Here is a 26,515-nt window from a genome sequence, read left to right as displayed (position 1 = left end):
ATAAACATTCTGCTGTGTTCAATTTTTAATACTTTGCCTTTCTACCACAGTTTTGGAAGAATCAACTCTTTCTGCTGGTATGACTGCATCTTTACTAATACAGGTCTTTGCAGCTTCCTCATGGCCAGATATGGAGCACACACTCAATTTGCCCTTTCAATTAACAAATCCTGCTGTGAACACCAGCCCAGTCACTTATTTGTACTTTCATAAAATTAATATAGCATGCTCCTTCCAGTTTTTCTGGTACAGCTGAAAATCTCAGTTTTTTTCTTCATGTCTGGTATTCTAACTCTCCTTGAGAAGCCTCATATTTAGCCATCTTCTTTATTTCAGACTCTGATTTTTGCAATTTTATCAGTTCATCTGTACAGCTAGTTAAAGTTACTTCTATTAGTTCTAGCCTTGTGTTATTTGAGTTGACCTACTCCTTCAGTGTTTCATTTATTCTAATCACCTCTGGGTATATTTGATTTATTCTTTCCTCTAAAATTACTTGAAGTGATTTTGCTGAAAATTTGCAAAATCCTTTTCCAGGCAGTGTTTTTCTCTTTACCTTTTATGGCTGATTTCTTTCAGGTTTTCTTTATTGGCAGAGAGGCAGTGTTTTTACTAACCAGTAAATACATTTTACCTCGAAACAGCTGCAATAGCACTCTTTTTCTCAGTTTCTGTTTTCACACTTGGAGAGCTGGAGTCAAACTATGTGCGCAGCCATCTTGGAAGTCCCTCATGATTGTATTATCTTGATCTGACATCCAAACTTTCACCCTGATGTTTTACTACCCTCTCCAGTTCTTCTATTCTCTTTTAGCTCCTGTATCTCTGTAGTTAGTGCTGCTGTATCATCCTCCAAATCTTGGATCCTGTATTTCAGCTTGTCCAATTAAGTTTGCTGCATTCATATTCTTCTCTTCATTGTTATCATGCCCCCTGCTACAGTTAATTTTATAATAAACATAGGGGTTCTTCTGATGCAGCTTGAAAGGTAGCCATCAGGTCCTCTTTTTGCTTCCCTACAGGACATTGCCTGATGGTTTGGCTTCTTTTCACTGCATCCAATCAGCCCATGGCAGAAACCAGGCATTTCCATGCTAATTAAGAGCCTATTTGTTCCCGCCTCAAAAGACCTTGAGACTCCCCCTCTTCTGGGCCAGTAATCAAGGAGTCTGAATCCTCACCACTGACACTGGTGACGGACATTCACTAGGAACAAAGACAGGTACACAGTATTTCCAAATGCAGCTCTGCACCAAGCACAACTTCCCTTATGAGCACACAGGGAACATACTCAGTCAGGGGTCTGGGTTTCCCTCTCTCTCTTTCTCTCTCCAGGCCCCCAATAAGACTCCCCACTGGCACAGCTACAGAGTTGAGCCCTCAGCCAAGTGTCTCAGGCCAAATCCTCCACTATCCTCTCTGTGAAACCAGTGCTCTGTGCCCCTGGCTCAAAGTAGCTGACACACACACACACATATACACACAGAGATTTGAGTTACACACACGAGGGAAAGGCTGGCACAGATTTACTAGCTATGCCCTTTTGCCCAGACTATAAGGTAGGTGCTGCCACCAGGACACTCCAAAGCCAGCTATTCTATGTCTCTTACAGAGGTACCCCAATTATACTGAGTGAAATTAATACTAATACAAACGATAATGTTTGACCAATGCAGTAAGGCTTCCAAGAGCAGTCAGTGTCACCAAATAAATATAAGTACTCTCAAAAGTTAAAACATTCTCTAGAAGACTAGCCACAATTCAAATTAATAATAAATAAAAAAATATGAAAATACTAAATATCTATTTAAAATAAGCACCAGAGTTTCAATCACAGGAAATATTAAAATAACACAGATACAGAAAAAGAGTACTTAACTAATCTCACTATATTGTCCTGACTGATCTAAAGAATTACTATTCCCTGGTCACTTACTAAAGCAAGGCAAAGTGGGTGAGTGATCCTTCTATGTCAGGTTTCAAAAACAGACTGCAGTGAGATTTCTGTCTCATCTAGTATTAAAATGTCATTTCAGTGCTGGATTACAAAATGACATAACATACATCTGGTCATCTGATTTCCGGTTCCTATACACCCCCCCCCCCCTTACTAGAAACTGAACCAGACTCTCACACATATGTGTTATTATACACAGACAGAGCTTTCCTAAGATGTGTTACAGCATATGGAAAGCACAAAACCATTTCAACACTTTCACCATTCCAGGGTAGAAGTTAGTTCACTTCTAAGAACAATACGGCAGGATTTCTAGTCCTTGTTTTTACAGACATTTCGTCTCTGGCTGCAGTCAGAACTGTAAGATACAATCTTTATGGTCTACCAGGTAATTTAATTTCAGACTATTTTTCAAAGTTAGCTGGACTGAGATTAACCTCTTCTCTTCCAGTATCCTGTGTTACAATATTAATTTCAACAGTTATAATACAGTCTGACATACAGGTGTGCTTCTTTTTTCTGTCCAGCAGGGCCCACTGTTGGTGCATTTTTCTTTTAACACAAGCAACTTTACAAATACATTTTCAACACAAGCACCTGTACAAATCAGTTTGATATACAAATGGCAAATCATTCTTTACTAAACTCCAGCTAGCTATGCTGGCTTATGTTACAAATTCACTGCCCTACTTCTCCTGGCATAGCTGCCAATACCTCACATCATCACATCCCTATCAACTAATCCATTCTCCAGTACATGAAAGTCAGGTGGTCCTGCAAGGTGTCCCACCCTATCCCTGGGTGGAGTACCCCCACTCCACTTGGGTGGCCTGCCAAGCTCCTGTGTGTGCTGCCTTCCGAGGGGAATATGCCCTCAGATACAGAATTCCCTCAGCTTGTCTATTTGCACAGCATGTATTCCTCTGTACCCATCCTCCAAGGGCATAACATGTAGTGCTGCTACTTGGTGCCACACAGGTGAGCCACATCCACCTCCTTCCCCCGGGACAGGCTAGCTGGTAGTGCCTGCTCCCACCTAGCCTCCCTTGATAGCTATTACAGGTTATGAGCTCTCCTTGCTCACACTGTAGTGACAGCTTCATCCCTCTACTCCTTGGAGCTGGCTTGGTCATCTTGCTTTTTCATCCATTTCTTTTCACAGGGAACCTCACTTTTTTGAACTTTTTCCATAGTCCTTTGCAGAATTCTAGGCTCAGGTTTCCATCTTTGAGCTTGTTGGCACTCTCCCTAGTTATTCTTTTTTTATGAAATGTATTAAGCAGTTATTAATGTTGGGGGAGCTTTTATCTTTCTTTAAAGTAAAAGACTGTACAAGCACATGATCAGTAAATGATTCTGGCAAAGTTGCAATTAATTTAAATCTATGTGGGATATTTGTAACTACAAAGTTCAGCAGATCAGAATTTTAATTTTAGGGTTAGGCCTGTTCAGTGTTTATTATTTGTGTTAGATTATTTTGAGACAGAAACCTAGCTTGCTGGAACTTGGTGTTTCCAAGAAATTGATGTAAAAAAGTCATAATGGCTACATTTTATTATGAATTAAGGTACTTGAAGAAAATGTACAAGAAATTAGTTAAATGTAGAGGGTAGGGAAAGTATACTATAACAACAATCAGTTTTGATTTTGTCCTATTAGTAGGTTAGCAGTTAACCAATTTGGGCTGTAGCCAGTATCTGAATTACTGGAAAAGAAATTAAGGATTTTGAGTTGACTGGTTAAATCTGACTATAAAAACAACCCAATCATTAACTGTATTTCCTGGCCTGTTTAGTAGGATGTAACAGTACTTCATAAAAAGAGGAGGCCAACTATTTGTTATTGGTCAGGTATCAAAAATGCTCAGAATGTTGGGCTAATGTCTTTAATTCACATTTCTAATTTACCCCATTTGATGCGTGCACGAACATGGACAATATTTATATATTTAGATCTTTGCATATTTCTCACTGAGACAACCAAACCATAATTTCTGTCTGAAGAGTCCTCCATCAAACCAAGATTAGGATTAATATCTCCAGCTTTTGCTATTCTAATATGGAAGAGAGAGTGCACCACCAAACAGTTTTTGAGTGTTTTCCAGTAAACTAAACAATAGAGGTTAGAATAACCCAAGTGCAAGTTTGATGAAGTGTACAAGATGGACTTTATGACTGCCTACCATAAATTTCTAGGTGATACGGCAGGTATCAGGTAAGAAAATGGACTTTATTATAATCAAGGTGCTGAACATGCTTACAGAGCGAGTTTCAGTTTGTAGTCATGTCAAGTAATTGAAGGAATGTGATTAATAGTAATGTAAACAGACTACTGTAGCGGGTACATTTTATCCTAGTATTTTTATGTAACAGTCTGAAATGAATTTATGATTATTGCTTAGTAGGTGAAGCTGCACAAAGAAGTATAGGTTGAAGATATAACTAATAAAATAAGAAAACAATGATGCCTGAGAGAGTTGAACTTACAGGGAAATAATGAACCAGTTAGGGGTGCTGTTAGGCTTAACACTGTATGCAAAGGGGCTTCTACTGCCAGAAGGTCCATTAATTCTCTAGAATGCCTAACCTGGGAAGGCACTACTGCATTTAGAAAGTTAACTCTGTGTTTGTTTTGTGCTTGCTGTTAGTGTTGTCGCATACTGTATTTCTGTGTCTGTGCATGAACGCATAGAAGTAATATTTTTGTTATACCAATGATTCCACTTTTTTTTTTTTTTTGTACAAGTATATCAACTGACTGACAGACACATCATACACTGGGAATAACGAAAGACAAAAGTTTATTTTAGGCACGAATAATCAAGTAAAATATCAATCATTGTACACAAGTGATTTACCTTTATAACATGTGCTTATTAATTTGGTATTCTACACTCATTAACCAGGTAAACCCATTAGGCACAACCTTGTTTTTTGGTGGTAAGCCAGGATCACTGTCTGGTTAAATAACTTGCCTACAGGTGCACATGGATACATGGAGACTGATCAAACCCTGCACTACAGGAAGAAGCTAGTTAGCAGCTCATAGCTTAATTCTGTGTTAAGCTACCAGAGTTGATGCTCCTTTCACTCATTCACTCAGTCACATATACACAAAATATTTTGCTTATATTGTGTTGTTTTTCCTTCTTGTTTAAAATCAAAACCAAATGGTAAAGTCACACAGACAAACCATTCAATAAATACTGCAAGAAAGACTTAGCCAAGCCAGAGTCTTCATTGTGTAATATCTTAACCCTCCTGTAGTAGAGGCCCATGGGATACATACAAATGAAGCCTTATGCACAAAAACGTGTTTCAGCTACATGGCTTTTGTATAACCATGACATTTTATTCTTTAAGCCTTTTTTGGGTATATTCAGGCCAACAAAGCCAAACCCTACTAGTTGCAGACATGCATATATCTTCCTTTTCTATGACCTCGTCAATACAGCATAAGTGGACTGTATGATATACTTCAGAAACAGAGAGATTAAAATCTAGATTTCCCCCACTGACTTACTTTAGTGTATAAAGTGGGAAGAAACCTTATGCTTTACCATTTTATGTAGATGACCTACTGGTAAATTTGGATGATCCTAATAGGCATTTAATCCCACCGATTACAGAACTGAGAGAGTCTGGGGTCTTTATCCAGTGTCAAGATAAATGGAAATAAAATGAAAATAGGACTGCCATTCTACAGATAAACTGTTAAAGCCTAGGTCCCCAAATATATCCAATATACAGCAGCTATCTTACATTTGGGGACATAAATCTATTACATATTTAAGTATCCTTACAACAGCTGATTTGGTGCAATCAATCTGACCTTTTATCTGTCTGAGATATACAATACCTATATTAACTCGACAAGATTTGCTAACAGACTGAACAAAACACATTGTCCAAGTGTTTTTCATTCTTCATGTTCTCTACATTTCACTATCCTTTCCAGTTCTACCTCCCTACAGATAATTTTAAAAAGTTGATAAAAATAATGTCAGACTATTTAAAATCTAGGCCAACACAGGGCCTCCTGGCAGCTACTGGTGCTCCCTATTCTTTATTCCTCATGTCCCATAGTTACAGAACATCATCTCTAAAATTAAACGGTGTGAACTATTCTTGCAGGGTGGAAGGATATTTTATTTCAGACTAGGGTGATCCAAGAGTTGTACTATATGGTATTTCAAAACAGAACCCCTAAGAACAAGAAAACTGTCTTATATTTGCACCATATGGTTGAAGTAGTTAAGCTGATAGTTGAGCAAAAATTTCAGCCACAGAAGGTACAGATTTAGCCTATATCACCGAGATCAGATTGCAGCCCATAAAACAGGGACTTGCACAGATGGATAAGAGAGATCTGTGTTCTAATGTACTGGAAGCAACTGGGGGGATACATGTGAGGATTGAAATACTGGGGTATATTTAGGGCAGATTTTTCAGTTGCTGCCTATGGATCACTGGAGATGTAATAGAGAGTTTTACCTCAACTAAATAAACTGTGGTCTCCCTACAAAGCCAATGAATTCTGGAGAGATGCCCTTAGTTTGGCCAGTCAGCTATAACAAGACAGGGTGATGACAGATATACCTACTCAGTTGGTTGTAGCTTACAACAAAGTATAGTTTCCTGAATGAACTGTTTAAGCAATAAATAGCTATATGAGATAGGAAAATTAGAATAAAAAATGAAGGCAAAATAAATGCTTGGATATCTTGCTTTCAGCCTAACTTCTAGATCAAAGGATGGGGAGGAGCTAGGTGCCTATCAATGTCTGTGGACTTGTTACAATTTTTGATAAGTCAGTCATGCAAATAACACTAATTAATACTTAAAATATAACCACATAAAAGTAAAACTAAATGGGATAGGTTATTTCAAGCCCAAAAAGGGAAACTGGATAGGCATAAAATGGCCAGCAAAGGCAGCTAACCTAGTACTTAACTATGCACACATTCCCATTTAAAATCCTGAAAGATACAATCACCATATTAGTGAGCCTAAATGCTGCTTTGTATGTTACTGGTCCAGAGGCTGTCAAACTACAGCAAAAATTGTTCCAATTTTTTTTTAAATTTGTTGTCAATAATGTTATGATTGACAGACAAGTACAGTTATTTGGGTGGCGCAGTGGTGCAGCAGTTAGTGTTGTCACCTCACAGCAACAGGTGCTCTGGTTCGATTCTCGGCTAGGGTGCCTTCTGTGCGGAGTCTGCATGCCCTCCTTGCATTCATGTGGGTTTCTCCTCCGGGTGCTCCAGTTTCCTCAGACATTCTAAAGACATGCGTCTGGAGTGTTTCTCCCTGGGCCTCCACTGAAAATGGGCTCTGTCCCAGTCACACTTTCTCGGTAAACAAATGTTAAATAAATAAATTAAATTAAAGAGAGATACTGTCTATGCTACTTGAAAGTTGTATATAGTGACTTAATGTCTGGTGCTTTCTGTGGCTTGTACCGAGTTAGCAAAAGTGGGTATTGCAAAGGGAATGAGAATTGCAATTCTTTGATACACTGTAATACATATATCTGACAATACAAAAATGTATTTGCAAACTATATGAAACTTGTCCATTGCACTTGTTTCCATAACCATACTGTATGACATATGACAACTGTAAACTGTAAATAATCCCTAGTTTTTTATGATGCGTGATGCTATACACCCCACAGTTGACCCAATGTCAGATTCTGTATTACTGATGAAAGCCTGAAAAAAGCTTGTTAAAAAAAAAAAAAACTCTGCAATATTGCTACTGTGTAACACAATGCAGTGTAGTTGAGGTCGACACAAGAGTGAAAACATATGTATTAAATGTCTAGGACCGCAATTCCTGCTTTGGCAACCCACACAGAAGCCTAAGGGGAGAGGTTAGCTTTAAGGTTATAAAATCCCTACTGATGCATCAAGGATGATACTGCATCTGCAGCTAACCTGTCTTCTTCCTAGCTAGCACTGGCACACAGGTCTCTTATCTGCAGGCCCCCTCCCAGCCAGGACTGGCTTCAACCTGGAAGAGTAACTTGGACTCCCTGGACTGGTAAAGAGGGGGTCCTTACATATTTTGCAGATGGTCAGACTGCTACTGAGTGAAAACATTGTAAAATTAAAAAAAAAAAAAGTCTACCTAACTAGTATCTGTTCTTGTTAGTGTGACATCAAACATTAGTGATCTTAAACATACAAGCTTCTGCCTACAAAATGTTCAGGTGGTCCTAACATTTTTGCCAAGCTGCATCTATTGCAAATGCTTTCTTATAACATGGCACATGCATCTGGTTCTTATTTAATTACCAAATGACATTTAAGCACTGGTTAACAAAGCTGTAGATATGCTACCATACCTTTTATAATGATAGGAAGGATAAGCCTGTCACTCTCCGTTTTCTCTTTGGGCCTCATAACTCCCAACTTCTTGTTAGATTTGTAAAGAGCTGCTTTCCTCTGTCTCCAAGTCAGACTGCCCATGCTTTCTCGAACTTTGTTATAAGCATCTTTGTGTTCTCTTTGTTTTGCTTCAATTACTTCCAAATCTTTCTCCATTTTCCTTTGTTCCTCAGCATAATTTCGCCATTCCACTATTTCACGAGCCCTTTGCTGTAAAGATATTCAAACAGTTGAACACAAACATTTTTATCAAGGTTCACAGTCTTTCCACCTAGTTTCAGCGATCTCTTAAAGGTATTGCGCACCGATCAGAGCCAATTTATGCTTCTACATATTTTTATTATGGTCCAAAAGTTAGTATGTCAGCCCTGTGAGATGAACAGGGGCTGTTAAAAGAAAGATTTGCAGCCCCATTCATGAAAAGAATTAACCTACTACAAATACAGTAGAGAGTCGATTATCCGAACTAATTGGGACCTAGGGTAGCTCAGATAATCAAACATATAATTGAACTGGGAAAAAAACTTCTAAAATCTTTTTCTGCATGCAGGAATACACTTTTCAACCATTCAGTGATTCCAATGGCCAATAAAAAATATTTTTTACACACAAGCTGGCTACAAGCTCAAAAAACATACTCAGGCAAATGCATATAATGTTTACATTTTCAGACTTTATTTGTCCCACCCGAAAATGTTGGAAGGCTGGTTCTGATAACTGACTGTTCTGATAATTGATGTTCAGATAATCGACTCTGCTGTATATGTCTTAGAGAACATGTAATTTGCAGAAAAAAGGGGATGCCTTCCCCAGCACTTCAACAAGTGTGAGCAGGGAGATAAGACTACAGCAAAACTCAAACCAGCCCTAATGGCTGCACGTAACACAGCCTCTCTCAGTTGACCCACTCCCAGATGATGGACAGCACAGTGGTTTGCATTGTCACCTCACAGAAAGAGGTTCTCCGGTTCGATTCTCGGCCAGGGTGCCTTCTGTGCGGAGTCTGCCTGTCCTCCCTGCATTCATGTGGGTTTCTACCGGGTGCTCCAGTTTCCTCCCACATTACAAAGACATGCGTCTGGAGTATTTCTCCCTGGGTCTCCGCTGAAAATTGTCTCATTCCAAGTCAGACTTTCCCAGTAAACAAATGTTAAATAGATAGATGGGGAACAAATAAGTCAAATACCCAGGAAGGAGCTGATAGACAGAAGGATTAAAATGACGAAAAAAGCCTACAAATACTATTTCATGTACAGGAATAAAAGAAATAGCAGACTAATAAGCATCATTAACAGACTTCGGAATGTGAGCACGGTTACAAGTATAAAGAATAAAACAAATGGCAGAACAAAGGCACCACTCCCTCACGGTAACAATGTAAAATTTATTTATTTATTTTATTTTACATTTATTTTACATTTGTTGACCGGGCTAGTCCAACTGGATATATGTCCATTTTCAGTGGAGGCCCGAGGAGAAAAGCTCCAACAAACACATAAAAAAAAAAAAAAAAAAAAAACACAATATCAATTATAATATGAGACATTTACAAATACAGCTAAATTGACATATACTAATCACATTCAATTACATTTTGTTGCATACAGCAGGTATGCATGTACATACAGCATTTTAATGTTAAGTATTAAGGGAGGAACCCCATGGGGATATCCTACAAAGTCTAATGCAGAAAGAGGTACAGAAATGAGAATTTCAACAGCCTGTAGCAGTACACACTGCATGTGGTCAAATACACATTCAAAATAGTGGACACACTGAAAAACAGGTGATATGGTATGTAGATGTTGAACTTTTTTGATGCGCTTAGGCCCGAGCTGAACAAATTGCACCTGGTCTGTGCTACCGAATTACAAATGCCTTTATACAGCTACATAAGCAGAATATGACCACAAGTACATGCTGGAGTTTAGTTCTGAGCAACAGTTGTCTTTTTACCTTGCTCTTCCTACACACTGCTGTACAATTACTTCCACCAACATGTTACTTAAATACTTTTTCCAAAAACCTTACTTTTTGAAATCATGCTTTTGCAAATGACTACCTTCTTTAATTCCACTTTCTTTGTTTTGAACCATTGCCATACTCAATTAGATTTTATTCATGGCTTACAAATTTTTTTCTATTGATACGTTTGTTGTCTTTTATAAAAACGCTGTTTAGTTTAAGTGTGCGTCCTATTTGCTTTCATCCTGTTAAAATGCTTTAGTTCATTGTAATTTTTACCTGCTTTTGTACCTTTATACATATGTTAATAGGTAATTACTAGGCTAACAATCCTAAAGGCTCCCTTTTAACCAGGCTTCCCAAATATACCGGACAGGTTTTGATGCCCCTCATTTTATTGGCGGTATAGCTTGGGTATGGGTGATCAAGCATTTACAAACTTCCACTTTCTAACAGGGACACAGGTGGCAGACCAGCGGTAAATTTCTAATTCTTCATCCACTGATCCAAGTTTCACTTGAATAAGTGCAGGGAGGAACTCTGCTTTACATGGATGGGAAGCCTGTTCCAGAGAAGGTGTAGTCTCGAAGACAAATACCAATCCCTTTAACATGTCTTAGTTATGTTGCAGATGAGGTCTAGGTCCCTAAATCAGGTGTTTCTAAAGCCATTTGTCTTGCTAATGTGCAACAGGTCTATAACAGCTAGATCAGAGGATACGTTGAAGGCCAGGCATAGAGTGCCTCTCCACAGTCTGTAGGCAACAGTACAATGATAAGGCTTTGAGATGGTCTCTGTGGATGCTCCAGTTGTTGCATATGCCTGGTCAGGTACAAACTGAAGGGGGACACTGTACTTGGTCTAATAAGGGCAGAGTATGAGGGAACAATGACATCTGGACTTAAATGCCATACTCTCAGTTATTAGTTGCACAACACTGAATGATTTCCTTACTACAGCAGATGCATGATGGTCAAAGGGCAAGTCACATTCTATACACATTCTCTGAAATCCCTGACCACAGGGTCAATTCTTATGGGTGTATTATCAATACAGTAATTTCCAGGGGTGGTGATCTTCCTGAAATATACTATTATGCATTTTTGGCCTTTAGTTTTAGAGTGTGACTAGTTACTCGTCTGTGTCAGGCCTTCTTGGAGGATGTTTGTATCTTTGGGGGATTCTACGACTGTGCCTAGTTTGCAGTTGTGTCAGAACTTGGTCAGCCAGGGGCCAATGACAGTAGTCTTGACTTCAAGGAAGTAGATGCCAGAAAAGGAGTGGCCTCAGCATCAAGCCCTGAGAACTTCACTAATTCCACAAAAAGTCAAAACAGTCATCTGTTTTGACTTTGTCTCCTATCTGTGAGCTAGATGACTATCCAGCAGGGAACAAAGGAGTTCATACCAAATTTCCCAAGCTTGTCTATAATGCCAGTGTGGGATACTGTGTCAAATGTTTTGGTCAGGTTGGGGGAGGAAGTATGCCCCCTTTTGCCCTCATCTATTGCTTTGGTGACCTTCTTGAAGACGTACACCAGACTGAGAAGGTACTGCCTGCCCTTGATGAAACCAAGCTGGGTTGAAGCCAGTGACTGAAGGTTTTCTTATGTCAGTGATTATTCTTTTCAATTGTTTTACAAATGAGACTAGTCAGGTTTATGGGTCAGTTGTTTCCTGGGTCCATGAATGGCCTGCCTTGATTAGAAGGATAACAGTTGCAATCCTCCATTCAATTAGCATGAAGCCTATTTGGAGGCTACAACTGACTAGTGCCGCTAGTGCCTTGACAGGTCATGTTTCATGGTACTACGGCGGCATCCTGGAACATTGTCATGTCCCATCGATGCAGTGTTTTTGGCCCTGGAGAATGCACTGAGGACCTGCGTGTGCCCTACTGATAACTGGAGAGCAATGGTTGGGGGGTATTTCTTGACAGGTGTCGGGGGGAGAAAGCAAAGTAAAATTGCAGCCGAATTTATTGGTCAGTAGATTTGCTATATCCTCTGGCTCAGTATAGGTGTCTCCATTTACAACCAATTCAGTACATTGTTATGTACTCCTTTTGAGGTTTTGGACATAGCTGAAATGTGCCATGTGGCTGTCTTCAGACTGGGGAGACTATTTTCACTTAAAATGTGGCTTTTGTAGACTTAGTTTGTCCTCAGAGTTGTTTATTTAGTTTGAAGATGAGGTTCTTACATTCCTGGGCATTGCATTTCCTATTTTTGGCCACTATTTTCTTCCTTTTATTATACAAACTATTGATGTTGGGATTCAACCAGGGTGGCTTATTTTATGAGTTTGTCCTGTGCTTATTTTGAGTAGGTACCTTTGCCTCTATGCAGCTCTGTATACACAACTGCAAAATGTTTTTGTGAATGACTCCGTATAGGCAACTGTGTTCCCTGGGTTTGGAGGGGCATGCAATTTTTCCACTGTGCCACATAAGAGTAGGAAGTTTGCCTTCAAATAATTCCAGGGTTACATGGTGTCCCAGGTTTCATTTTTATTTTGAAAGAGACAACTTTATGGAACAACTTGACCAGTGAGGATATTACACTTGTGGGAGTGAAATGTTCCCCATGTTGGTGAGGACTTGGTCAAGGATGTTGCTGCCCCTAGTTGGCATATAAACTAGCTGATCTAGGGCATTCGTGATGACCAAGTCCAGAAATCTTTATGCCTGTAAGTTTGAGATTGTATATGCTTCACAGTTTATAATGGAGTAGCTGAAGTCACTCATGAGTATGGTGTTGGGCTGAATGGAAAGAGACTCAAGTTCATTTAAGTAAATTGTATGGACTTCCTGGGTCATAGGAGGGGGACCTACAGCTCACAAAGACATTGTAAGGGACTCTGCTTATAGAGAGTTGTATGTGAAGGAGCTCATGTGCGTCATACTACTTGACCAGCCATGAGGTGTGAATGTTTTTGATGTAAACTGAGACACTGTCACCTTTTGCCCTGTTATACTATGAGCTTTTCTCCCTGCGTCTCCAGCTGAAAAGGGGCAACTTATACCCAGACAATCCTGGTAAACAAATTGTAATTATTTAGTGAATTAACAGACAGACACTGAAACTGAGAAAGCTATGCATGATGAAACTGAGGCTGAATAAAATTAAATTATAAAAAGTTAGGCAAACTTATTTACATCATATACGTTAGTGTGCATCTGGCTTGCCTATGCTGAAGCCTACAGCACAAGTAGTGAAGTATTCTTCACCAACAGTTCTACTATTAACAAGACCCTGATGGGTAAAGATATCACAGATATGCACCCTGAATATGGAAAAACTGAAACCCAAGTCAGAAAGGTACCATAGAGAAATAACCATCTGCAAGCTGCTGTCCAGGGGATGCCTCTTTTCCAAATAAAGAATGTTAATGGAATATTTCTGATAAAAGGAAGGCCTCTGGTCTTAATCACTTCTGGCTCCAGCTGAAGTTCTAGCAGGAGCAAAATATCTGCATGAGGAGCAAGGCTTGGAGGACGACAGCTAATTTTCATGTCAAATGAAAACTTTGGATTGAACTGGGAAGATTTTCTGTAGTACAGAGACAGGAGTCTGAAACGATACTCTACTGACACCAAAGGGGAAACAGCAGGAGTCTTGAATATTCTTTCCTGAATTTAATAAGGCATGGAACCAAAAGGAATGGTGGGAATGCTTGCATAAATCTTCTCTGTTACATGAGTAAGTCTCTGTCCACAATCAAATTTCCCTTGCCCAGCTAGTGTGACGACAGGGACACATCCATGTTCTATCCCTTTTTTAATTTCTCCAAGTCTTTTGCGTTTCTAATACTATGATGGGAATGGACCCCATTCCTAAGTCAAAGTATGATTAAAGTTCATGAAATTAGTATTGTTTCAATCTTTGATGTCAGCCACAAGTGCCCTTCGCAGCACCTGCAATGTGTTCAGTAATGACTCCTCCTGCAATTCGTATGGAGTTACATGTATTGGTAACATATCTAAATACGACTGCAGATTCTTTTTTATAAGGCCCATTGCTCCTACTGCTATTGGAACTGTCTGGGTATCTTTCCTCCACATTGCTCTCATTTCTGCCTGCAAATCTTGATATTTTATTACTTTGTCTCTCTGTATGCAAGAGAGTATAGTCAGTGTGTGCTGCGATTTGAATGATCAATGCTACTTTTGTCTTCTTTTCATGGACCACTATATCTGTATTTTTCACATCTATCTTTTGAACTGTTGGTAAAGGGTGATACCACGCGATGTAGACTTCATCATTTTCTGTGATGCTTTGTAGCTCATGTTTCCAGTGTTTTTCAGCTACTTCAGTATGTTATAATGTTTGCACAATCCCCAGTGCAACAGTCTTGTCACATTATTATGCATTTCAGTATACAGTCCTTCTGCCATTAGTAAATCACAACCAGCAACAAGGTATGTGACTGTTTCCAATTCTGTTTTACAAAACTTACATTTGTCTGTTTCTCCCACATGTTCAATGGGCTTTGTAAACCAATGTGTACGTAAAGCCCACTATCTTGGCCCTCCAATACTAACCTTTCATCTTTTGGTTTGAATTTGCCTCTCCTTAACCATTCCTGTGTTCGATCTTGAACATGAGGTTCTTCCAGAGGTTTTCTATACTTGCAACTACATTTATGCATTTTCCACATTTCTTGCCTTTTCATCTGATCCTTCACCTTATACTCTTTCATTTTTTGGCACATTCAGTTGCTGCCGGTTTGATTTCCATTCCTGCTTGACGCCAATATGCTTCTGCATATCTAAGCAGGGAAGTCATCTTAGATTTATTCTCATCATGTTTCAAAACTTTCACTATGTTTGGGTCTTGTAAGGTCAGCAGATGTGTGTGCAGTCCCACAACTGCAGATCTTTACATGCAATCAGTTTCAAGGAGGCCCTTACCTCCTTTGGAACAGGGAATATATAATCTTGGTATGCACTGATTTTTATAAATCATTTGGTGAGCATGAAGCATCTGTCTTGTTTTCCTGTCTAATCTATCAAACACATGTTGGGGCCAGTCAATCACTCCAAAAATGTTAAGACAGGAAGAGCAAACTGGTTTATAGCTTGAATTTTGTTTCTAGATGTCAACGCTGTTTTCAGGATTAATTTAAGTCTTCTAAAATATTCCTTTCTAAGTTTTATTCACATTTGTTCATGTTTTATTGTTGATCCTACATCAATTCCCAAATATTTATACACTCCCTCTTGCTCAAGTTCTTTTATATCACATTCTTGTCCCAAACTGATGTTTCCTTGGTGCTGCAGTTTTCCTGCTTTAAAAGTTGCTTTTGCGCATTTATCAAAACCAAATGACATTCTTATATCATCTGAAAATGTTTTGATTACTTGCAGTTGTGCTTTCAGTTCCTCATCTGATGAGCTATATATTTTAAATCATCGACAAAGAGAAAATGAGAGGTCTTTACACTTTGTTGTTTTATAGCAGCCAAATTATAGCCATGGCCTAATCTGTTAAGTAGACTGCTTAATGGGTCAAGGGCAGGACAAAATAGCGGTTTCAGGGAGTCACCCTGAAATATTCCCCTTTGAATTTTTATCCCTGGAATAATAATTTACCCTTTATCATGTCTTAACTGCAAAGTAGTCTGCCACTGTTTCATGGTCACTGTAATGTAGTCGATCAGTGTAGGGTGTATCTTATACATTTTTAAGCAGTCTTTCATTCATGAATGTGGGATACTATCAAATGCCTTTTTGTAGTCAGTCCATGCCATACTTAGTGTAGAACAGTATGTGTGTTCTGCCATTAAGAACCGTTTCAAAGACAGCACGTGCATATAAATAGCAAGCATGTGCTAGCTTCAGTGCCATTTTGAGAGTGCAGTCAGAGAGAGAGCATGTTAGCTAGTTTGTTTGTAAGTTTATCTATGTTAAAAATTATTAAGCCTCAATCCTGATGTGTTTGTACATAAAGCTGCTTGAACAGAACCCACGAATGCTCATCTGTTTTATCCTGACTGGACGAGTGACATGGTGTCAGAAAGTACAGTTGTGTACACTTACCATAAAGGTAGATGTTCAAGTGTATTCACTGTTGCAATCATTACATTTGGGTTATCTGCTTGCAGGTAGCCCTCAGTCGGCCTGATTAACAAAGTCTTGGGTCCTTTGTCGGTTGCTGTCCCTTATTCCATGACGTCAGGGGTATAAAACATGCAGCCGATGCCATTACATCAGTTTTTCTTGCCCCAGATGTCAGGTGCCCCCCTAATGGGAAGCAATTACATATAAAAATACAATGGTATACCTCCAACAAAAAAGCAAATACACCAAAAAGCTTTTAAGCATAGTAAAGGAAAGTAGAGGTATAGCCAAAAGAAGTTAGGGGGCTGGAGGGAGGGTAACCAGGACTGCAACAGTGAATACACTCGAACATCTACATTTATAGTAAGTGTACACAACTGTACTATGTTCTTCGTGTTTCACTGTTGCAGTCATTACATTTGGGTTGATTCCCAAAGCTATGGTTGGGAGGAGGAATTTAGATAGCATAAGGCCCTGCAAGACTGCAGTGGCAAAGCCAGCTCTGGATTTAGAGAAAATTGGCAAATGATAATGATTGGTTAAAGTATGTACAGAACTCCAGGTAGCAGTTTCTGAGATGTCCCTGGTAGGGACGCCTCTGAGAAAGGCTGTAGAAGTAGATGCAGCCCTGGTGGAGTGAGGTCTGATCCCATGAGGGATAGGTTTTCCATGGTGCTTATAGCAGAAATTAATGCAATGGCCTATCCATTTAGAAATGGTTTGTTTTGAAATAGCCTTCCCCTCTGCCCCTGCAGCAAATGCCACCAGCAGTTGTTCAGATTTCCTTTGAGGTTTAGTTCTGTCCAAGTAGAATCTAAGTTGTCTGTGCACATCCAAGGAATGCAGTATCCATTCCCCTTTGTTCTGTGGGTTGGGAAAGAAGGCTGGCAAATGAATGGACTGATTAAGAGCCACACTGGATACCACATTGGGCATGAAGGATGGATTGGTTCTGAGGGACACCCTGTCCGCATGAAAGATGATGAAAGGCTCCACTGCCATAAGGGCCTGTAATTCAGATACCCTTCTTGCTGAAGTGATTGCTAAAAGGAAAGCTGTTTTCTAAGAAATAAATTTTAAGTCTGCAGTAACAGCTGGCTCGAAAGGAGGTAGAGTGAGTTTCTCCAAAACAAAGTTAAGGTCCCAGGCTGGGGTTGGAGCTCTCCTGGGTGGTCTCAAATTTTTTGGCCCCTCTGAGGAACTGCTTGAGCAGTGGATGAGAGAAGAGAGGAGGTTCTGTGTTATAATGAGCTGAAATGGCTGAGGCGTGAATTTTGATGGAGGAAAAAGACAGGCCCTTGTGAAGCATCTCAGTTAAGTATTGTAAAATCTGAGGTAAATTGGACAATGCTGTGCTCATCCCTTGAGATTGGTTCCAGGCACAGAATCTTTTCCATTTTTCAGCATAAGATTTTCTAGTACTAGGCCTTCTTGCCTCTAAAATTATATCTATCACAGGTTTACTGAGGGATGGAAAAGGAGAGATTAGGTAATTAGCCAGGCTGCTAGGTTCAGTGTTAGAAGTTGAGGGTGCAGAATTTGGTTCTCCTGCTGAGACAACAGGGAAGGAGTCTGAGGGCAGGTGCCATGGGGAAAACGTGACACACTGCGCAGGAGGGGGTACCAGTGTTGGCATGGCCAGTCTGGTGCAATCAAAATAATCCTTGGTTTGTCCCGTTTGCTTTTTAGTAGTACTTTGGAGAGCAGAGGGGGGGAAGGCGTAGACTGATAGGTTTTTCCAGCTGGAGGACAGAGCATCCACTTTCAAGGCTTGTTTGTGGGGAGTCCTTGTGCAAAATTTGTCCAATTGGTAGTTCTGGGGAGAGGCAAACACGACTATATCTGGGCTCCCCCATTTGCTTGTCAACATGTTGAAAATCCTTGGTTCCAGTTTCCTCTCATGTGGGTCCATGAGGTTTCTGCTTAGTCCGTCTGCCAGTGTATTTAATTTTCCTGGCAAGAATTGAGCTTGTAGGTGAACTTGGTAGCTCAAGGCTGTGTTCCACAATGGCATGGATAGACAGCAAAGGGGGTAAGAATGTGTACCCCCCTGCTTGTTTATGTACCACACAACAGTGGTGTTGTCCGTCTTTACCATTAGTTGTCCTGGAGGAATGTGGTCCTTGAAGGCTGTCAGAGCATTCTGTACAGCTAACATTTCTTTTTGATTGATATGCAGGTGCATTTGACTTGGGTTCCATTTGCCCTGAATGCACTTCCCTGCCAGGTGAGCCGCCCCCCCATGCATAGTCTGATGTGTCTGTTAGGGTTTGGGCAGCAGGGGATGGTGTAAAAGGAACTCCTCTGTTCTGGTGGCAGACCTCTGCCCACCAAAGGAACTCTAGACGTAGGCAAGGTAAGATAGGAATCATTGCTTCTAGATCCTGAGAATGTTGACACCATAGGCTTTTTAGATACCACTGTAGTTTCCTCATATGCAGTCTTGCATATGGAATTAGAAGAATGCAGGAGGCCATGAACACCAAGGCTTGCAGTATTTGTCTTGCAGATAAGCAGGTTTTTTGTGGCCACTTGTTTGAAGTAGGTTGTTAAATTAATTTGTTTCTCTGGCGTGAGGAGAGTCATCTGGGAAGTTGTATTGAGCTTGCTCCCAGGAATACAATTTGTTGACAGAGTACCAGGTGTGATTTCTTTTCGTTTATGGTGTACCCCAGACAAGTTAGAACCCTTTGTACAAAGGCCATATGATTCAAAAGTATGTCATGGCTTTCTGCCTGAATTAGACAATCATCCAGGTATGGGTATATTTGAATATTTCTTTGCCTGCAAAATGCAATAACTGGAGCTAGGCACTTTGTGAATACCCTGGGCGCAGTAGATAAGCCAAAGGGCAGTGCAGAGAACTGATGTTGCGTGTAGCCTGCTTTGAATCGTAGGTATCTTCTGCAAGATTCCCTGATTGAGATGTGCAGGTATGCTTCTTTTAAATCTAATGTTGCCAACCAGGCATCTTTGCCTAACATAGGAAGCAACTGGTGAAGAGTCAGCATTTTGAATTTTGGAATCTTCAAAAAGATGTGTAGAGTAGATGGGTCCAGGATAGGACGCCATGAATTGTCTTTTCTGGGTACCAGGAAAAGTCTTGAGTAGAAACCTCATCCCTTTTCCTCTTCTGGTACCAAGTGAATAGCCCCCATGCTTAAGAGAGAAAATATTTGGTTTTGGGCCTCTGCCCACTGATTTGGGGGTAGGTCTGGCCACCTGCTTGGTGTTGGCAATGTGTGGAAGTGAAATCTGTATCCCTGGGACACATTTAAAACCCATTTGTCATGGGTAATGAGTTCCCAGTTCTTTGCATGAAGAGCACTCTTTCCACCCAAAGGGGCAGTCAGTTGATAAGTGATTGGAAATTTTAAAAGGAAGTCACTGAGACAGTTTACCATAGGGGGGAGTCTTATTACTCCCAGATTTGGAAGTGGAGGCTCCCCACTGCTTAGTCCTGTGCATACCCAGGGACTGCAGCCTGGGAGCTCTGCTGGATCTGGGTTTGGACTGAGAAGGTCTGGAAGAGGCAGGAAAGGACCAATTCTTGGAAGGCCAATGCCTACTAAATCTTGGAGGTTGTACTTGTAAAAAATCTTTAACAGTTTGCATAGATTTTGCCTTTTCTTCCATCTTTCTAAGAACTTCTTCTGCCTTGTTGGCAAACAGACGGTCCTGGTTCAGGGGAGCATCCAGTAATTTTGCTTTAACATGATCTGGTAGGGATTGCTCTTAAGCCAGGCATGCCTTCTAAGTACAGACCCAGTTACAGCAGCCCTGCAAGATGCCTCTAGAGAGTCAAAACCACATTGCAAAATATGCTTTCCAACCTGTTCAGCTGAATGCAATAAATCCTGTAAATCCTTATTTTCAGCACAATCAGGGAATGACATCATTTTCTGTTTAAGTAATCCAATAATATGCTGCTGATACTTCAACATATGAAACTGGCAGTTTAAGGCCCTAATGGCCAAAGTTGCAGAAGTATATACCTTCTTACCCCATCTATCCAGCGCCCTGGAGTCTCTATCAGAGGGGGTAGGATTTTTGGCAGTAGTAGCTTTAATGCCCTTGGGCCCCTGTGAAATGGTTTCAGGATCTGCAGTAGGATTTTTGAAAAGGAACTTGAGAGTCAGGGACCCTGTAATGTCTATCAGGTTTCCTGGGAGCAGGAGGTAGAGAGTCAGGGGCCAAGCCAGATTCTGCAAATGCATCATCAACAATGTCTAGTACAGGAGGTATGGCTAAAGGCCTGTGCTGGGGCAAGAGTAAGAAATCCCTAAGCCTCTTTTTAGAATCAGAGAAATCCTGACTTTCCCAATGAAAATGCTCCGAGAGTATGCAAGGGTTTCACCAAAAGAGAAATCCTCTTGGGGGGGGGGGCAGAGGGAATGGAGTCCTCAGCATCAGAATCCTCATAGGTAGATAAGGGTAAATCCTGGTCATCAGAGGAAACAGAAATTTCAGAATCCTGGTCAGAAGTATCAAACAAACGCAGTCCTAGGTCTCTTAGAGGGGGAAGGCTGACTTCCCCTGATAAGAGTAATAAAGTCTTCAGCCATTCTTATCTGTTTATTAGGCATAGAGGCCTGACCATGCGGTCTGGGCGTCAGTTTTTTAGGCATGTTTCAAGATTTAGGCCTTGAAGAAGAAGATGGCGTCTGTTTAATATGCAAGTCCGTAGGCCTGAATACACCCTCAGAAGTCGGTGCCTGCACAGCGGTTTCGGAGCCATCCAAGAGAGAGACATCCACAGGTTCCACAGTTTGAAGCATCTCGCGGCATACCTGACTCCGAATGGGTCTCAGTAGTGGCCTGTGAATCAGAAGTAGCAGGTATCAGGGGCTGCGAAAACATCTCACAGAGTACCAGCGAACTGGCGAATGACTTAGGAGAAGCGTCGTCGGCAGTTGTGGACCTATGCGGCCTGAGAATGTCTTTATCTTTGCGTTTTTTCAGAATGTCGGTAGTCGGAAGGCTGACCGAAGACATGGGATAATTGAACTGAGCACCAAAATATTTAGAAGTGTAAATATACCGACGATGAATAGTTTGTGGTTTAAATAAGGCACAAAACCGACAGCAAGGTACATCGCAGTCAGGGTCTAGGCAAGGAATACAGGACGAATGAAAATCTTTATGAGGTATTTGCTTTCCACAAGTAATGCAATTATTTACTTTTACTGACCTTGGTTAAGAGCAAGAAAAAGTTTCCCCAACGGGGTACATAGCTTTTATTTGAAGACTTTGGTTCTGAAACTCAAAAACGAAAATTTCAGGAGTCGGCCGACCGGCACTTGCAAACTGCTTCTGCTTCGGGCACCGCACAGCAAGAAAGACTGTTGTAATGGCATCGGCTGCATGTTTTATACCCCTGACGACCTGACATTATGGAAGAAGGGACAGCAACCGACGCAGGACCCAAGACTTTGTTAATCAGGCCGACTGTGGGCTACCTGCAAGCAGATAACCCAAATGTAATGACTGCAACAGTGAAACATGAAATGCTTCCTTTTCAGAGCTAGGAAGTGCAGAGTTAACAGTGAAGGCAAATTAAAAGAACAGAGTACAAAAAAGGACCAGAAACAAACTAAAGGTAATGTAAACTTGCACAAATTATTTATTTATTAAAAAGATAAAATGGAGCATTACAAAACACATTATTAAACAAGGGAGAGGCACAAAAAATGGTTATTTATTAAATGAGATGTTTAAAATTAAGACAGCTGATAAAACAATAATCAGAAAAGCACACAAGTGGTTTGGAATTACCTTGGAATTGCAAAACAAGCATGCTTAGAGTAAAATGAGCACAAGAAAAGTATAACGGGCATGAAGAGATAAAATGAGCAAAATGAATATAATAAAGGGCACAAAGGGCACATTAAGCATAAATAAAGCAAGGCGACTGCATGTTTTTTGGCAAAGTACTGTATTCTGGCATAAACTACTATTTGTCAGTGACTGAAGCTATTCACGACATAACTAGAGTTATTTGAAATATCTCAAAGTGTATAAAAGTGCTTAGAGTATGTGTTTATTACTGTGCATTTAGTCTGAAGAGTTTATTGTGTGTAAAGTGCAACTGCTGGGAAAACCGCAGTCAAAATACAGCCATTCTGAAAAGCTTCTTGTGTTGGGTGTTTCTATTCGCAGAGTGCCGCCCTTACAGATAGTTTCTTGCACTGTAGAGTTGTTTAGCAAAGTACAGCTATTTTGGGAAAGTTTTAGTGTGCTGTGTACTGTTTATCTGCAAAGTGCAATTACTTCAAAATGTTTTTTACTCTGAGCTTCATCTGCCCAGTTTATTCATACAGTGCAGTTATTTTATAATGTTTCTTAAACTGATGAGGTGATTTCAAGAATATTTTTCTGCTAAGGAGACGTATTTTGGAAAGTCCAGTTATTCAGAGACTTGTGCTATCGGGCATAGTTACAAATACTGGCATAAATTTCTGGCACGTGTATATATGTATGTGTTAATGCATACTTGCAAAAGCCTTCACTGGTATGTGTTAATATGGCAGATGGATTTCACACACCACCACCACTTGTATTTGATCAGAATATTGCAGAGAATTGGAGAATATTTGAGCAAGAGTACAATATTTTATATAAGCAGCTTATTCTGACAAAGATGCATGTACCAGGGCATTCATTTTGCTAAACTTAGCTGGGTCAAAGGCCACTGAAAGAGAGCATTCATTTGTGTACGCACCAGCAGTGTATGAGGGACAAGGTGAAAACTGTCATATTATTGCACAGGCTGAATTAAAGGAAAATGCTGAGTGTTTGAAAGGCAAATTCAGAGAAATGCGTAACCCCCAGACAAATGTTACATTGGCGAGGCATTTGTTTTACACAACAGATCAAAAGCAAGGGGAAACTTTTGCAGCTTATATTACTGACCTGAGAAACAAAGCTAAAACTTGTAGGTTTGGTGATTTAAAAGATGAGTTAATAAAGGACAGGCTTGTGTGTGGTATTAATAGTGCTGCAGTGAGAAAGATTTTGCTTCGTGACAGTCATTTAGCATGGAGCAAAGCTACTGAGATTTGTCAAATCCATGAAGTTACAGAAAGGCACATAAGTATGCTTGCAAGTGATAAGAGCATGGTTTCAGTAGGCTCCAGAGCAAATGTAGACAGCATGCAACATGTGGCTAGCAGAAGCAGGCCTAAGCACATGGCACCTGCTACCCCTGTAGGCTCTCCAGGTAAAACTCGTAGTTTTCCAGCAAATTCTAAGATAAGGACATGCTCAGTGCAGTACAAGGATGAGTCAGCAAAACCCAAATCAAGCTTTACTGTTAACTGTTGCAACTGTGGTGCCAATAATGAGTCTAAAAGAGAAAAATGCTTAGCATTTGGTCAGCAATGCCACAAGTGTAAAAAAAATGGAACCATTTTCAAAAGTTTTGCAAATCAAGTAATCCTCGCACAGTTATAAAGAAAGGTCACTTAAAAATGGAAGTTGATGTTTTCAATGACAAGCTAGACAAACTTCCAGTTGTGTATTCTATGAAGTTAGACCCAGAGGTCAGATTAGCAAGAAAAGTTCCAATAACTATACAGAATAAAGTCAAAGCTCAGCTGGACAAAATGGTGCAGCAAGGTGTAATTTGTACAGTTACAGAACCAACCAAATGGGTGTTGTCCATGGTAGCAGCCCACAGAAAAGGCTCAGATGAAATCAGAATATGCATTGATCCAAGAGATTTGAACAAAGCATTAGAGAGACCACATCATCCCATGCATACAGTCGAGGAAGTTGCAGCCCTAATAATGAATGCCACTGTTTTTCTGTCTTGGATGTAAAAAGTTCATTTTGGCAAGTAATGCTTGATTGCAAATCTTCACTACTGAAGATACAGATTCCTCAGGATGTCATTTGGAATAAATTCTGCAAGTGAAGTCATTCAAGTATGCAATGGAGCACATTTTTTCAGGTTATCCTTGTGCCATAATAGTAGATAATTTATTGGTTGAAGGCAATGGTGAAGCAGGGCATGACCAAAACCTTAAGTTCTAGACAGAGCATGTGAAGTGACCTTAAGGCTCAATCCTCAGAAGTGCAAATTCAGAATACCAGAAGTTACATATACAGGTCATTTATTTACCAGCACTGGCTTGCGACCAGACCCGTCCATGCAAGCAGCCATTATTGAGATGCCAGCACCAGATAATGTTCAAGCTCTACAATGTTTTCTTGGTATGGTCCCACACTGAAATGCAACATGCTCAAACTGAGAAAGAATTTTTGGTAATAGTATTTGCATGTTCAAAATTTCATGATTATACTTATGGTCAAGCTATTCATATTGAAACAGATTCCCAACCTCTAGTCACTATTTTAAAGATGACTATGCATTCAGGTCCAGTGAGATTACAAAGAATGATGCTCAAATTGCAAAAGTACAACTTCAAATGAAAAAAGCAAACAACTTTAGCTGATACATTATCCAGATCGCCCAGAAATGCAACAGAACAGCTTAATGCAGAGAATTTTGACTTTGATGTCATGGAAGTACATAATTTTTCTACCATGAGACTTGATGAGCTGAGAGATCATACAGAGACTGATCCAATGTTGTAAAAGCTCAACCACTACATTAAAGTTGGATGGCCATCAAAGCAATCTAGTGTACCACCTGAAGTGCAAACTTATTTCCTTACAGAGATGAAATGTTGATGAAGATGGCATTATTTTCAAAGGTCCAAAAATTGTTGTTTCGGTTTCCTTAAAATGTGAATACAGCCACATTTTGCATCGTAGTCACCCAGGTTCTGAACCTACCAAAAGAAGGTTGAGGTGACTAGTATTTTGGCCTTCTCAAGTAAAAGTAGTAGTTTCTTCTTGTTCGGTATGCAATAGAACTAAACCGCATTTGCAAAAAGAACCACTTCAGCTCAGTCAATTTCCTGAACTACCTTGGTCAACAGTAGCCAATGATATATTCAAGTGGAACAATCAGCATTTCTTAGTGTTGGTATACTTTTATTCAAACTGGTTTGAAATAGATTTACTACCTAATCTAATGTCCACTGGTGTTATCACCAAGTTGAAATGTCATTTCTCAGTCCATGGTAGTCCACACACAGTTATTTTTGACAATGGTACCCAATTTACCAGTCAGCGGTTTCAGATATTTGCAAAAAAATGTGACTTTGTACATGTTACTAGTAGTCCAGAATATCCACAGTCAAATGGACTAGCTGAACATGCAGTATAGAGTGCAAAGCAATTACTAGAGAAGTCAAAATGTGATAATACTGGTCTCTTTTTAAATTTACTCCATCTCAGAAACATACCCCGTGATGATATACTTCATTCGCCTGCTCAGAGACTTCTATCTAGGCAAACAGGAACATTGCCTATGAGTTCCAGTTTGTTGAGGCCTAAAGCCAAGAACAACACAGCAATCAAAGCCCAACTATTCAGAAAGTGTTCTTTCAAGTCCAGCTATGATAAATCGATTAGATTTCTTCATCCATTGAAAGGAGGCAAGACAGTGAGGATACAAACGGCGAAAGGTTTCGACCTGATTGGTCAAGTAACAGGTACATGTGCTGAGCAGAGATTCTACTTTGTAGAATCTGAGGGTGTGAAGTACAGGAGAAATCGCAGATATCTTCTTCCTGTATCAGAATTGAAATTGCAGCATTGTTCATGTGATAAAGACGGCAGATCTCAGAGCAATCCAGATGATTTTCCTGGTGCAGAACGTGTCTTAACTTCTGCTTCCATTTCTGATGATGTTCCCAAAGTTGAACATTCAGCAGAGACAGTCCCAGTTGCTAAATCTAACTCTAATTTCTATGTCACAAGATTTGGTCGTATTTCCAGACCTAGTGTGAAATGCACAGCAACCTGGACATAACTGTCTATATATATATATATATATATATATATATATATATATATATATATATATATATATATATTTAGTTCTGAATAATTGCATGTCAAATAATCATTTTTATCAATTGCATGTCAATTAATGTCGTCAATATTGCAGGACTCATTTCTCAAAGAGGGAGGATGTAGAAGTAAGTGTGTGTGTGTGTGTGTGTGTTGTACCTTTAAGAAGTGTTTCAAAGACAGCATGCGCATATGAATCGCAAGCATGTGCTAGC

The 26,515-nt window shown here is 40.0% G+C and overlaps 1 protein-coding gene across 1 annotated transcript in view; it reads right to left on the bottom strand.

The window, feature by feature from the left end:
• MTIF2 (mitochondrial translational initiation factor 2) overlaps nucleotides 1-26,515 on the bottom strand; it is a gene marked incomplete in the record, with an annotated part of 1,010,271 nt that overhangs the window by 383,133 nt on the left and 600,623 nt on the right. Inside the window, 1 exon segment of the mRNA XM_044055171.1 lies at nucleotides 8,309-8,561. Within this exon segment, the coding sequence (XP_043911106.1) occupies nucleotides 8,309-8,561 (253 nt within the window).

This window comes from Protopterus annectens, chromosome 1.part2 (genome assembly GCF_019279795.1).
Source record: "Protopterus annectens isolate FY-2018-M chromosome 1.part2, PAN1.0, whole genome shotgun sequence".
Lineage (NCBI taxonomy): Eukaryota > Metazoa > Chordata > Ceratodontiformes > Protopteridae > Protopterus > Protopterus annectens.
This window is presented reverse-complemented; position numbering and strand designations above follow the sequence as displayed.